The sequence below is a fragment of the Cyprinus carpio genome, chromosome B7 (assembly GCF_018340385.1).
Source record: "Cyprinus carpio isolate SPL01 chromosome B7, ASM1834038v1, whole genome shotgun sequence".
Lineage (NCBI taxonomy): Eukaryota > Metazoa > Chordata > Actinopteri > Cypriniformes > Cyprinidae > Cyprinus > Cyprinus carpio.
In genome coordinates, this window is record NC_056603.1 from 39,431,238 (window position 1) to 39,445,229 (window position 13,992).

The 13,992-nt window shown below is 37.0% G+C and overlaps 2 protein-coding genes across 3 annotated transcripts in view; one reads left to right on the forward strand and one right to left on the reverse strand.

Annotated features, from left to right (window-relative positions):
* Positions 1-419: 419 nt before the first annotated feature.
* On the reverse strand, positions 420-2,848 carry LOC109061745 (pro-adrenomedullin-like). Its single transcript, XM_019078840.2, has 4 exons — positions 2,692-2,848; positions 2,070-2,173; positions 1,857-1,970; positions 420-1,670 (listed from the first exon to the last, which is right to left on the reverse strand). Exons 2-4 carry the CDS (start codon positions 2,159-2,161, stop codon positions 1,361-1,363), a joined length of 516 nt encoding a protein of 171 aa, XP_018934385.2. The 5' UTR covers positions 2,162-2,173; positions 2,692-2,848; the 3' UTR covers positions 420-1,360.
* Positions 2,849-5,237: 2,389 nt separating this feature from the next.
* LOC109061746 (myotubularin-related protein 13-like) overlaps positions 5,238-13,992 on the forward strand; it is a 132,483-nt gene continuing 123,728 nt past the window's right edge. For both annotated transcript variants that reach the window (XM_042728612.1, XM_042728613.1), the window contains exon 1: positions 5,238-5,418. In XM_042728612.1, coding sequence (XP_042584546.1) covers positions 5,364-5,418 — 55 coding nt within the window. In that variant the 5' untranslated portion in view covers positions 5,238-5,363. The remainder of the gene's footprint in view (positions 5,419-13,992) is intronic.

Sequence of the window (13,992 nt, forward strand, 5' to 3'; positions counted from 1 at the left end):
TGTTTTTATATTAGGTTTATATGAGTGCAACAGTAAAAAGTGCATTTCCATCTCATTAAGACAGGAATGAAAATGATGTGTTTAAGTGGAATGTCCTATGGAGTGCCTCTCACCTCTGCTCTACATCCCGCAAACCCACCCCCTGCAGAGGTCCCATTAAACACAGTCCTGGCCCATTCCCCCTTCAAATACAGATAACCCACTTTGTATGATGTGAGTGGGTATGGAAAACAGAAAGAAGGAATGCACTTTGCACCCCATTTGCTAGGCACCCCAGGGTCTTTAACATGTAATAACCCAGACAAGGTGCTAATCATCTGTCCACTCGGCAATCCGGACGAGGAACAATGGCAAGACACTTTCCTTTTACTACCTTCACTTCCTGTGGAACAAACAGACGAGGTCTAGAAGATGTCAGCTTTAATTGTATGCAAGTTTTATTGAATGACAACATTAATCCATTTCACACACAAACACACAAATAAAATAGATCCCATTTACAAATATATAATTGCATAAAAAGTTATCCTTTACCACAGCTTGAGACATCCTTGACATAAATGAATAATAGATATGATGCTACCTTCAATGCCCTTATTTTTTCCCTGTACAAAAATAGCTCTATCTCTGTAAGTAGTATAAAGCAATATAAAACAATTAAATAGTAATATCTTTGACCATTTTTTTTCAAATATACATATACTTGCAATAAAAATGAAATAGATTGCACATATCTCTATAGCAATAATAACAACAACAATGTTCAAGTAAGTTAGAATACAATCCTTGTGGACTGGCACAGACAGTTCATATAATCAAAAGCATTCATCCTGCTTACAGTGTCCAAAAATGTGATTCCAAATTAGAAACACCTTCATTGGCATTTTAAAAGTCTCTCTGTGTATTCCTTTCCAGATTCATGAATCTATCCCTGTTGAATCGAATTGAAGTCCAAAGACTTTCTGACACAGTCACTGGACAGGAACAGCTAGGGGCTGTAATCCCACCGACTGGTTCACCAGGAGGGCAGTCCATTTGTCCCAGGAGAGGTGGTTCTGCTTTTCCCTGAGGCCAGTCCACTTCAGTGCAACAATATCTTGCTCATATCCAAGGCACACTAATTCAGTTTCTCCATCTGTGTCCCCACTCGTTTTCAACAGCTGCTGTTGTTTCTGCGCTTCACTTTGCTGATTTCTCTTCCGAGGACAGCCTTCAGAAAGCAAGATTGCTCTTCCAGCCCCTGTGCTTGGAAAAGAATGCGCTGGAGAACTCTTGGCAGGAGTCTGAGGCATTTCTAGAATTTCATAGTTGGCCGGCGAGCCTCTGTCGCCGCGTCCCCGAGCGCTCCCACCCCGTGCGCTCACGTCCGTCTGAGCAGCGCTTCCAGCTTGTGCAGCCGTGATTGAGAGCTTGAGCTGCTCCACACCGTCCGCAGCCTGCTGCCCTCCTGTCGCAGTGTCATTACTTTCTCTGGAACGGACCTTCGCCGCCGGCCGTACCCGAAGGGATTGATCTTGTCAGCGGGTGCATTCCCGATCTTCAGCTTGTTGTTGAGGTCATGGAGACGGTGTGCCAGCACATGCACCGTGCAGGTGCCAAGCGAGCAGCCTGCTCTCCTGGATTGGTTGATGGAGTTCTTGGAGCGTTTTGTCCTTATGCTGATGTCAGTGCTGGAAAGGCAGACAAGGGAAGAGGACATTAATGCCTGCCCGGAGTTCCTGAGCAATTGCTTTTGGCTTACAGCCTTAGTTTAATGTTCCTGGGCTGACAAGTTTGTACTTCATCATGTGAAACCACACTTAACTTAGAGAAAACAATGACATAATTTACAGCTGGTAATGCTTGCTAATTCTTACCTGGAATGTGGCCTTAAGTTGTCTTTGACATCGTCCGGTCTGACAATCTGGCTGTTGCCTAAAGTCCTCAGTGCAGCAAGGCTCAAATCCCTTTTCGATCTCTGCAGCCGGACACTAAGTATCAAGAAGAGAACAGAGAGTGTTCCTTAGAAACTTTCCAACCAATTCCAAACATGACTAAAAGTCTGAAATCAAATCAACACATCAGCTTACCTTCTTTTCAGGTCATGTTTTGCACTGTCCACACCGGGTGCAACGGTGGCCAGCAGGCAGCAGCAGAAGATTGACTGCAGTATCAGCTGCATCGTGACTGAAATCTTGAAGGAAAAAGCAAATGAATCATCTGTTAGATATCCGCTTTGAAAGAAAGCAGCTGAAACCTCCAATCACCTGCATGCAACTCCCCTACTCTGTGCCAACCATGCTTTGCTCACGCTTGCACAAGAGTCCAAAATCCAAGCTATTTACATTCATCATGCATTTATTTACAATGTCAGGCTGAGGTCGCACTTTCTTTGAATAAGTAAACTTGCAACTATGCTTCAGGTCCCTGATAAGCAGTAAAAGGGACAATGATGTATATGATACAGTGGATTTTTACAAAACAGGGTGTCCTTAACTCCATCAGTACCTAATTTAAAAAATCAATCAAATTCCTTTCAAATCAGATTATGTTTTTGCCTGACAGACAGAAGCAAGTTCCCTGGCTAATAGATGCTGATCTAGGGCTCAATTTATATAACTATAGACAACCTGTGCATATGAGCCTTGACCCTAAAAGAAAATACACTGAGCAGCTAACAGATACATATAAGCTTCCTTTAAAAATGCATACCTGTGTTGAAGTACTCTTGGGTTGGCTTCAGAAGTCTGTGTAGAAAGTAATCCAGAGGTGTTTCACTTGCTCTTAGTGCTGTGGCAGCGGTGATACTCTGCTAATAGTCTGAGTCTCCACAGCAGGCGTAAGTGCATTTATAGCCTACTGCAGGGAGATGGGAGGAGCATATCTAACACGCTCTCTCATCCCAGCTCTTCATTTCTGTAGTTCAGGGTGGCCACCTCAATTAGAGCATGAAAGAGAATAAGAAAATGAAACTGGGGATACTGATGGGTTATTGCTAAAATAACTTAATGGATTGTTAGAGTTCCTGGGAATAATAAGCAACCGCCAAACTGGGGAATTCTTTGACAAATCCCAACGTAACAATGAATTTAGTTTCTTCTATTACATTGTTCATGATTTTTCAATCTGGATGTTGGCTGGGGGTACAACTGTTATCTGTGTGTCAGACAAAGACAAAAAGACAAATCTTTAACTTATTTGAAATGAATATTCTGCATAAAAAATAATGGCCAATGCAATTAATTTGGATTTACACAAAAGTATATAATATAATATATAATTTTTAAAAGTCCAAAAAGATCAAATAAGACTGGTATGATAGATATTTTTTTTATCGATATTGAAAGAAAAAAATATAATGATTGTAACAGTATTAGAAAGGGCTGTTAAGCTTACATTGATTAAGCTAATTCTGATAGTGTTTATTTTCTAATTGACAGTTGATCTATGACTACTGAAGTACCTTTGAGTTACACCAGTCAGATTTTCTATGTAAGAGGTGAGACTATCTATTTCTGGATATGTAAACACAGATAACGGTACATTTAAATTTTTGGGAGAATGCCTACTGACCTTCACCTAGTTTTTGAATGTTTTTCCCCTCACTTCAGACTAAATCAAATTAAATTATTCTGATTAAATAATTACTAAAATTAATTTGTATAATTCTCCATAGAACAACCAACATGTATTTCCCAAAAATGTAATTAGCTCATGTCAATTGCTGTGTTTATCCTTATATGGGAAGTGAAAGATTGCACAACATTCACTCACGGACAACATCCAGTTGTTTGCCTCTCAGCCCATATATGGTAAATAATGTTTGCTAGATCGATATGTCATAGCCATCACAAGGGTTGTTGATATTTGATGAGGTATGATGAGGGAATCCACAGATGCAGGTAGGAAATAGGTCTACCTGTGTGTTATTTGCTCAGGAATTCTACAGTTAACAGTGAGTCACTGAACACCCTGATGTCATGATGAGTTTTCATCTCTATATTGGCAGCTTCATACTGTTGTTGGTTTGGAGTGATCATGTGTAAACAGACGAAAAATAGTCAGAAATTTGAAAACACATTCCTTGAGAATATCATTTAGTTCACTAACAAAAATTACCATTAAATTACCATGGTATTTTTGGTGGTGCCTTATTAAATACAATATTACATGAAAATGGTAATCATTCAGTAACACTGTATCAAAGTATCATTCATATAACAAAGTATCATCAGCATTATTTTGTTGTACAGATAAGCTAAAGACCTATATTAGAATAGTTTATTCTGCTTATCATTATTTTTTAATTATAAATGTAACTAACTTGCAACTTTGTATATTTTACCAAGATGAATTGGCTTTTGGGCACTATATATATATATATATATATATATATATATATATATATATATATATATATATATATATATATATATCTAGATATATATTTTTTTATTTTTTTTTTTTTATGAGAATAAAGAATATAAATAAACAATTTTATGTTTATTTAAACTTTTCAGTGACGAATGGATGATCAATTACAAAAACATACACTGAATTGAAATTTCATTAAATTATTTGTGAGGGTCTGTTGTAACAAATATTTAGTGTTTAAAAAATTTCTAGTGGATTATGGACTTTTTCCCCCTGTTATGAGCTAATATGAACAGTGCCATATTCAACAGTTAGTCTACATATTTCCTAATATACACTTTCCTGTTTTATTCTGCATAAATGAGATTACATATGGTCCATGTGTTACCCTTTTAATGATGGCTGGTATTACTTGTTTATTAACTGAGTGATGTATGGTCATTAGCTGGAATACATCTCTCCTACCTGAGAAAAAAAAAGTAGTGACCAGCTGTTTATCATTACCACATATTGTATGAAATATTTTAAAACTTTTATATTTACATTTGAAACACTGTGGCATCACAAAAACAAATTCAAATTCTGAAGGCATATTTTATATTTAAATTTGAAACACTGTGGACGCTTTTTATCCAAAGCGACTACAAATGAGATGCACAAAAACAAATTCAAATTCTGAAGGCACTATGCTTATCTGTGCTCCATCACGAATCTATTAACTATTCGTACTTTTGCATAGTCCACAGTAAGATTAACTAACTATATTAATGCACTAATACATTTTGCATTACTATAACATTACATGGCATTATTCACGCCAAGGAAAATCCTTTCACTGATCGTGTAGTATGTATTATAGCTGGTGTCAGTGAATGCAGGACCCACGCCCATGAACGGACAAGCGCCAGTCCACGCAGGCGCACTGGCTCCCTCTGTGTCAAACATGGCTGTGCTTTTGAAGAAAGAAAAATGCTGAATTGTGTTGCAGAATTTCGCCAAAAGAGGAAACCATGGCTAGACTGGCTGATTATTTCATAGTGGTGGGATACGACCAGGATAAAGCTGGTAAGCTGCTGTGTTTGTGAGTGGAGGAGCTGTATGATTTATTTAGGCCGTTAGCAACAACTGCAATACTGCTGCGCTTCAAAAGATTAATAGATGGATTTCACTTTCTTTGATGTGTTATTATCGGTACGTGTCGGTTTTTACCAGGGAACAACTCTGGTTGTTTCTGTTTGTGTTTTGAATTAAGTAGCTAGTACGTGTTTGTCTAAATTTTAAAAGAAAGCTGGCTAGGATGGTGTGGTCCTTTTGCTATTGTTTAATATGCATGCACAACACCGCTCAAGCGAATGTTTTCATAATAGCATGCATTAAATTGTGTTTTTGTTTGATATATGAGTGTTTTAGCACTATTCACGGAGTAAATCTCAGCACACACCTACTGTATTTGTCGCGTGTGCATGTAAACAGCGCGCGGTGACTCATGCGGTTGCTTGTTACTATGTTTCCAAGCCACACGCATTGATCTCTAAATGGAGATTTAAGCGCACTACGTTGCATTGATTTCCACATTTAGCCGCGAGGTTTGGGTCAGTAGAGAGCGATCCGGTGCTCTCTGTATGTGTGTGCGCGCTTTCATGAGGATATGGCGTAGTGTTCTTCCTGTGTTGTGGAAAGCGGATGCAGAGGAAACAGGACTTTACGTGTCTCGAGCTATGCGTAATCGTGTGGCGTCTACAGGTGCTCCACGCTGCTCTCATTTACAGCACATGATCGTGTTTACATACGCAAATGCCGAAGGAAGCAGCAGGTCATCTGGAAAGCGCACGTCTGCACACTCAAAGATGCTGTAAAGTGATGTTCAGTATCCCTTATTACACTCATTTAACTCTTTACCTGTCCAAAGAAAATTCATTTCTTCAAAATCTTGTAGTGAGGGAAATCAATTCTTGCACGTCTGCAATTCAACAAAGAAATGCCAAAGTGCTGAAAAACCCTAACCCTATAAAGCCTAGTGTATGATATTTGATACATCAATTTCTGTGGCATCTAAACTGTCAACATGATCAAAACTTTGCTGAAAAACCTGTTTGTACTTATTCCACTACATGCTTTCTGTCCTCTAATTGGTTCATACCTTTTAACAAGTAAAATTAATTTGATTCTAAAAATGTCTGCCTGCAGGTCATGGTACGCTTGTCTTTTTGCTGTGAAATATTTCATGATTTTTATAAAGTAAATTAACGACTAGTGGTCGACCGACATGTAACTTTTATATTGTAAGAGTGTCATGATGAACATGAAGCCTTCTGAACTGAAGTAACTAAAGTGATTGTGAATTTTAATATGGTCCACTAGGCTTTTGAGGAACAATAGTTTGTTCTTCTCTCTTTTCATTGAAAGATATATTTTGCCCTTCACATTCGAAACCACAAAGCTTTGATAATAAAACATCTACATAGCTTACTAATGCTGTGCAATTTGTGTTAGTTGTTAAAGAGATCTAATTAATTTACAGTATAAGCTATCAGAATTTTGTCTTACATTATGGACATATAAATAACAAAAGTCATGCACCAAACTCTATATTTTTCTCAAGTGAATTCCATATTCAGAGACCGAATGATCTTATATTTATCTCCATCAGTGGGCGGTGGAGGAGCTGACTAAATTCTGGTGCATATGGTTTTCCCCTTGCCTTTATGTGATTATTGTTTGTCAGATTGTAAGGTGTTACTTAAAAACAGAGGCAGACTTTGCAACATCAGCATTCTTTTGTGTCCGACCATAGTACACTGTCGCTGAGACTGTGGTCATGATTGACTGCATTTGTTTTTGGAGTTAAGTGGCTGTGCAAAATAGGTCATGAACCTGTTTCAGCAGGAGCAAACACTAATGAGGCATTTATTCTGTGTATACATAAGCCCCTTGAACACTGCATGTTGGACCCGGAAAATTGCCGGAACTGTGTGAATGCAAACACGTCCCGGGATTGATTTCGGGATTGATCCCGGGTCATGGACCTAGTAACATTGCCAGGTTCAGTCCCGGAACGAGCGCTGTGTGAACAAAAGCCAGAACTAATGCCGTAAAGGGTGTGTCGTAGTGATGACGCACGTTATCACGCGATTCTTTTACCGGGTGTTTTGAAGGCAGATCAACTTTCGCGTTGAAATAAATATGTGCAAACTGTAATGAAGCAGAGATCAGTTAGCTCCTCACTATCCGCACTGAAGCTGAGATCGTTCGCCAGCTTGAGTGAAAGTTAAGGTGCCTAGCGTTTTCGACTCGTACATTACACGTAACATCCTGATGTCACATGTCTTTACGGGACCTTTACGGGTTGTGTGTGAACGCAAGCAAATATTCCGGGTAATCACTGGCAGTGTGAAAGTGCAAAATCTAGCTACCCGGGAACAATTGCCGGGACACATTACCCGTGTATTTTCTGGAATTGCAGTGTGAAAGGGGCTATAGACAAGCATTTATCCATAATATTACCAGAACCCATCTCTCTCAGAGACTCAGAAACACTACAATAATTTAAAACTGAAAGTTGTCATATTGCTGATGCTTTCCATTCCATGCTTTTAAGGCCAGAGAAAACTAGTGATGTACCAACATTCTGGCAGACTAAAATATTTTGTAGAAACAGTTTTGGACAGCCAAAATCATTGATTGAAACTCTGATGTTTAGGCTAGTTAGCGTTTCTCCAATGGCACGTTTTGACTGTGTCAATGTTTGTTTTAGGCTGATATATCGGCTGATATTTGGCATTTTGCAAATATCGGCATTGGCCGATAAGTTTTTCTGCTTGGCCGATGTGTTCGAGACAGGACTTTTATTTTGACTCCGTGTTCTGCTTTTGACACAGTGCTCTTATTCTCCCTCTTGTTCGCTGTCGTTGTTAACAGTTTTGTCTAATATGGATAGAAATCTGTATTATAATCAGTTAGAACGGTTAAACAAAGGAAAATAATGTATACAAAAAGTATTATAACGATTGCTTTTATATTATTAATAATAGGCAAACATTATAATACTTTCTCGTTTGCCATCAGCATTAAGTAAATACACATTTATATCATTTAAACAAATCTCTGAATGACTAATGAACATTTAATATCACAAACCTTGCAAACTTAGTTGAATCCAGCTGTGAGATCTTGTGAAGTGTGCATCTTTATAAACTTTAAACTCGTGCTTTCAAATTATTTTAGTTAATGAGTGTTATCCTGGCTTTATTTGAAAAATATGATTCCCAATGCACACAAACTTCCCAGAATACTGAGTGCGCTGTTGGTTACAGTGTTTACTTCCTTTTTAATTATATTTGTATTAAATATTTATTTATTTGTGAAAAATACTTTGTCATCTAAAGTATAAGTATGTTTATTTGACAGATTTATTTTTTTAATCCTTTTTCAAATTATTTAAAATTTCTTAAATATTAATTGAAAATTAAAAAAATCATATTGGCTTTATATCTGCCATCGGCCCCCCTGCATTCCAAGATATCTGCATTGGCTGTCAAAAAACCAATATCGGTCAACCACTACACAACGTGGATAAACTACAACAGGTAAACATACCAATCTTTTAAAGCCTTCTTTTTATCATGTAGAATCATTTATAGTGATGATTCAATCAAGATTAATTCAGGGCCTGAATTTCATTTTTGAAAATCAATTCCCCTCTTAGGTGACTCTTGTGAGAGGGGATTTTTTTAATTTGAGGGGTGGAGGGGGGCATTTTTTAGGCATTTTTTTTTTTTCAAAAACATATATTTATATCACCTAAATGTTGGATCATGCCATGTGTGCACAATAGCTTACACACAGCACAAGCCTGATTTTGTGAGCTGTACGTGAGGCTGCCTTTTACACCAGGTTCACACATACTCTGTCTGCAGTGTGTATGCAGTCCATGTGCGGTATGTAAGTAGTGCAGAAGCAGCACTGACTGTGCGTCCACTAATGATCAGTGGCTGTTTACTACAAACATAACATTTATCCATTATCTGGATTTCAAATCCAAACATTGTTACTTAAAATGCTTTTTCAGCATTGTGATTTTTTTTTTTTGCACAGTACAGTAATGCAGTCTTTCATAGACATGTTTAAATGCAATAAATATAAGAAACACATTATTCAATGCTTTTTATTTTTTGATTTACTTCTAGATTTCTATATTAAGTTGCTCACATTTACATTATCACAATTTAACATTCTAAATTAAAACTTACCATTGACAGAATCCATCAGCTCTGCTGCCTTTTCTTTTGCATTTAAATCTTTATTACAAGCAATCCTGCATTTCATAAAGAACTTTGTTTTCCTACCTCCACAAGTGCAATCTATTTTTGCCTAGTTTATATAAAAATGCTCTTTTCCTTTAAACCTAGCCAAAAAGCCATAGCCTATGTTGACTGTGAAACACAGTAGACTTTAATTATATGCATTTATGGTGTAATTACTAGATTTTCATGTCAATCCATGTTCATATTTACTGCAAACAATGAGCTGTCACTTTAATTCAGCCTTTGCAGCGCAGCAAAAATAGACTTGTGTGAAAACGATCGCTGCACTGCTACAGATGCACCACTCCTGGAACGCACTGTCGGACTGCAACCATGTGCAGTGTGAACGCTTTAATCCATTAACATCAGCACGGGAAAAAATATGCACCACATACGCACTGCAAACAGAGTAATGTGAATCTGGCATTACGTGTGTGCGCTGCAAGTATGCATGAGTGCACGGTCTACAGGAGAACACGTGAGTGCTGAATGGTTTAAACACTGGCAAGAATTAAAAAGAAATGCAATTTCTAAACTTTAGTGATGATGTGACACTGCCTCGATTGTGCAAGTGACAATTCCTGTGTGCTTTGTGCAGTGTGAATATTTATTATGATGTGACCAATTTGATTTGAAGCCATTTGTGCATTTTAAGAGAGAAAGAGAGAGCGAGCACGCTCGGTGATTCACTCACACTGTTTTTGAAATTGTCACATAGAAAGTTTTCTAATTACTTTAGAAATTAAGTAATGACGAATTATGAATTGTACCTCACCTTCAGCATGATTATTTCACCCGCACCGGACAGAGACTAAGACGGTGCCGCTGCATGTCATGCCAAACCTCTAACGGCAGGTGCGTTAATGTCATGCCAAACCTCTAACGGCAGGTGCGTTAGGTTTATGAGATGCTGATCAGTCAATCCAAAGCGATTATCGGCCGATCAATCGGAGCATCCCATGTATCAATAATGGAAACATACTTATTAGTCCACTTAAATCTAAGTGTTTAAAAATAAATAAAAAAAAGACCATGACACAAGTACGAAAACACCCATAGCCATAAATTATTTAATTGTGTGCTGAACTCCAGCCTGTGTCTTCTCTGAATAGACAAATGTTTATGTTTATGCTGTGTCTTTCTCAGTAGTGATAAGCGTCCATAGAGTTCAAATGAGTGAGGCCTTTCTTTCACTAGCTCAAAGACACTGACTAGCCTTTAATGAGGGCATCAGATAAGCTGGCTTTCCTCCAGGCTTCAGTCTTTAAGGGCTGCTCTAGTTGAATCGTCTCTGTCACTTTTGGCATATGAATAGGTGAGCAGTTTCCTTTGTTTTGGCTCATACAGATATCCAGTGCATAAATGGCTGTGTTGTGCTGGGAAACTCAGTGATCCTGACGTCTGTGGAGGATTGTCGTGAATTCACGAATCATCCTCACTGGAACAGCTGGAATTTTTATCCCCTTTAGATAAAGATAATAAATGAGAAGGCATTGCACATTCCTAATTTAGAAGAACTGCTCAGAGATGCCTTTCTCATGTTATTGAAGTGAATGATGACATCAGCTGTCGCAAATCATTTGTATGTTTTTCTGACATATGCTAAAATGTATTAAAGTAAAATATGTTTTTGTTCTGTGTCCAGTGAAACTGGCAGTGGGACAACTAAAGATCTACCTGGCAGCAGAAAAAATTCTTGTTGAATCTTGATTTTTTAAAATACTTAATTTGGTTTTATAAAGATAATTCACCCCAAAATAAAAATTCTGTCACCGTTTACTCACCCTCATGTTGTTTTGAACCTGTATGACTTTCTGTATGCTCTAGGGAATGTGTCAGTGGAGTTCAGTGTTGTTTTGGACCACACTGACCATTGTTGTATGGACAAAAACATTGTTCAGAAGATATTCTTTAGTGTTCCACAGAAGAAGCCCAAATTCCAAGTTGTTTAGAGAGAGTTCTGAGGTATTTGTCTCATTGTTGAGTGTGTTTTTGGTTGAACGTGATTCAATCATGGACCGTGGCTCCACGTGATTTATTCAAGTTATTTGGACACGTCTAATTTTAATTAAGTTTAATTAGTTTGCTTTAGTTATTAAGTATTTTCCATGCAAGGTCATCCAAAGTGTTATAAAAACATACTAGCATAACTTTTCTTTATTAGATATTTTGTAAAGTCTAAAGATGGCACTGTTTATATACCTAGCACTCCCATTGGAGTTGCTTTTTTATTAAAGCAACTTGAATTCTTTATAATAGGTCCTTAATCCAAGCTAGAGCTGGGCGATTTTTTTCAGATTTTTTCGATTAATTCGAATTTATTGTTTTGCCATGATTTTATTTTTTAGAAATCGAGGAATCACGAACGATCCAACCGCATGTCGGCACACGTGATTAACCGCACGTAAGGACCATAAGTATAGCGCTAAGTCCCATTCACACAAAATGCGCTTTTGTGTTGACAAAGATGTGATGCGGGCAGTGGAATAAGTAAAATATGGAAGAAGATAGGAGTGAACTACTTTTAACTTGAGTGCCGTGTTTTTAGACTGTCGTTTCATGCATGAGACACTGCAAGAGACGCGAGCGCAACAGTCAAACACATCCATGTTTACACAGAAAAAAAAACAATGGAAAAGCAAAAAAAAACCTGTAAAGAACTACTACTGTATGTCTGATATTTCATGTTTGCATCATGGTGACAGGCTGAAAGCTGCTGTTGTTTTTAAAGAACATTTATAGTTAATAAAAGTCTACTGGTGTCATACCTTCAATCATTTTGAATTTGAATTACCTTGACTTTTGAGATTTTCTAAAATAATTCTCCTCATAATTTCTGAACACAATATGTATAAGACAAGTTTGTACAATATGTAGTTATAGGTTTTGCATCTTTTCTGCAAAGATATTTAACAAGTGATTTGTTTAACATTTACATCATGTGTTCTGCATTGGAATAGAACTTTCTTTATCTAAAGGGTTAATAAAGAAAACGTAACTTGAATCATGTTGTACTTACATTTTTAAGTTGACTAGTTAAAAATCGTTAAAAAAAAATAGAGAATCGGTTGAGCATTCTGGAAAAATCGAGATTAAACTTTTTTGCAAAATCGCCCAGCCCTAACCCAAGCACACGCTCCACTTCATCACCACAATGCAACTCACCCCAAAACACCAACATAACAGAAAGTCTTTTAAAATACAGTACCAACATAATTGAATATTAGACATGGACAAATACCCTATTTTCTCATCTTGTTTAAAAAATTTGAGCTACTTGATTGAAAAATGTTCTTTCAAACAAGTCAGTTTAACATGATGCAATCATGTTTAAATGAAAAACCTGATACAGTGGTGTTAAATCAAAATGAATTGTTTAAATAAAGTGGACAGCATCAAATAAGTAATTGTTTAAGTGTAATCTCATAATGGGTGACCATTTTGTTGGCTGTAAATAATGCTGCTGTATAAAGGACAGTAAATAGTCATTGGCAAAAAAAAATAAAAATATATATATAGTATATATATATATATATATATATATATATATATATATATATATATATATATATTATATATCATATATAAATTGAGTGGCCGCATCATCATAAATTGAGTGGTATCTTGCAGATTTTTTTTCTTTACAAGATCCTGTATTGATTGAACCTGCATGCTGAAAAATGGATTACATAATGTAAGTAAAGTCTGGTGTGGGACACTAAATATATCATGAACAAAACAGGGTGTTTTTAAGCATTTCCATGTGCAGATGTTTGTGTGATCTCTCTTTTTATACATGACAGATGTGAACCATTGGGAGTAGAGGCATGTGGTATGGACCTTCATTTTGGAGATTTCTTCAGTTTCTGATGAGCTGGTCCATGTATTGGAGTTTTGCAACAATTAGCTGTTGGTGTTAGTGGCAGAGGTGGTAACAAGTCACATTTACTTTGTTACATTTACTTGAGTGAATTTTTTGGGTTACTAATACTTTTAGAGTATATTTAAAGATGGGTACTTATACTCTTACTCAAGTACATTTTTAGTGAAAAAACTGTACTTTTACTTTGTTACCGTGGGCTACCCTCCTCTTGTTACTTTATCTTAATGCAGTACAAGTTTAAAATGTTTCAATTTATTCCAAACATGGTGTCTACTTTTCTCTGGGCAATGAGCAATGCCCATTTGCGAATGATTCATTCTTTTGAGTCAATTCTATTTGAAGGTGTGATCAAACCAGTTAGCAAACCAGTGAATTGGTTCGCAAATCAGTTTAAATGATTCGTTCAGTTTCCTGCCACACGCGCTGAGTCATCTGAAGTTGTAACAGAAAATG

Coding starts and splice junctions, on each gene's coding strand:
- LOC109061745 (XM_019078840.2), bottom strand. CDS start 2,161: ATGCAGCTGATACTGCAGTCAATCTTCTGCTGCTGCCTGCTGGCCACC. Junction 1,971..2,069: donor AAACATGACCTGAAAAGAAG/GTAAGCTGATGT, acceptor CTTGATACTTAG/TGTCCGGCTGCAGAGATCGA. Junction 1,671..1,856: donor AACTTAAGGCCACATTCCAG/GTAAGAATTAGC, acceptor CTGCCTTTCCAG/CACTGACATCAGCATAAGGA.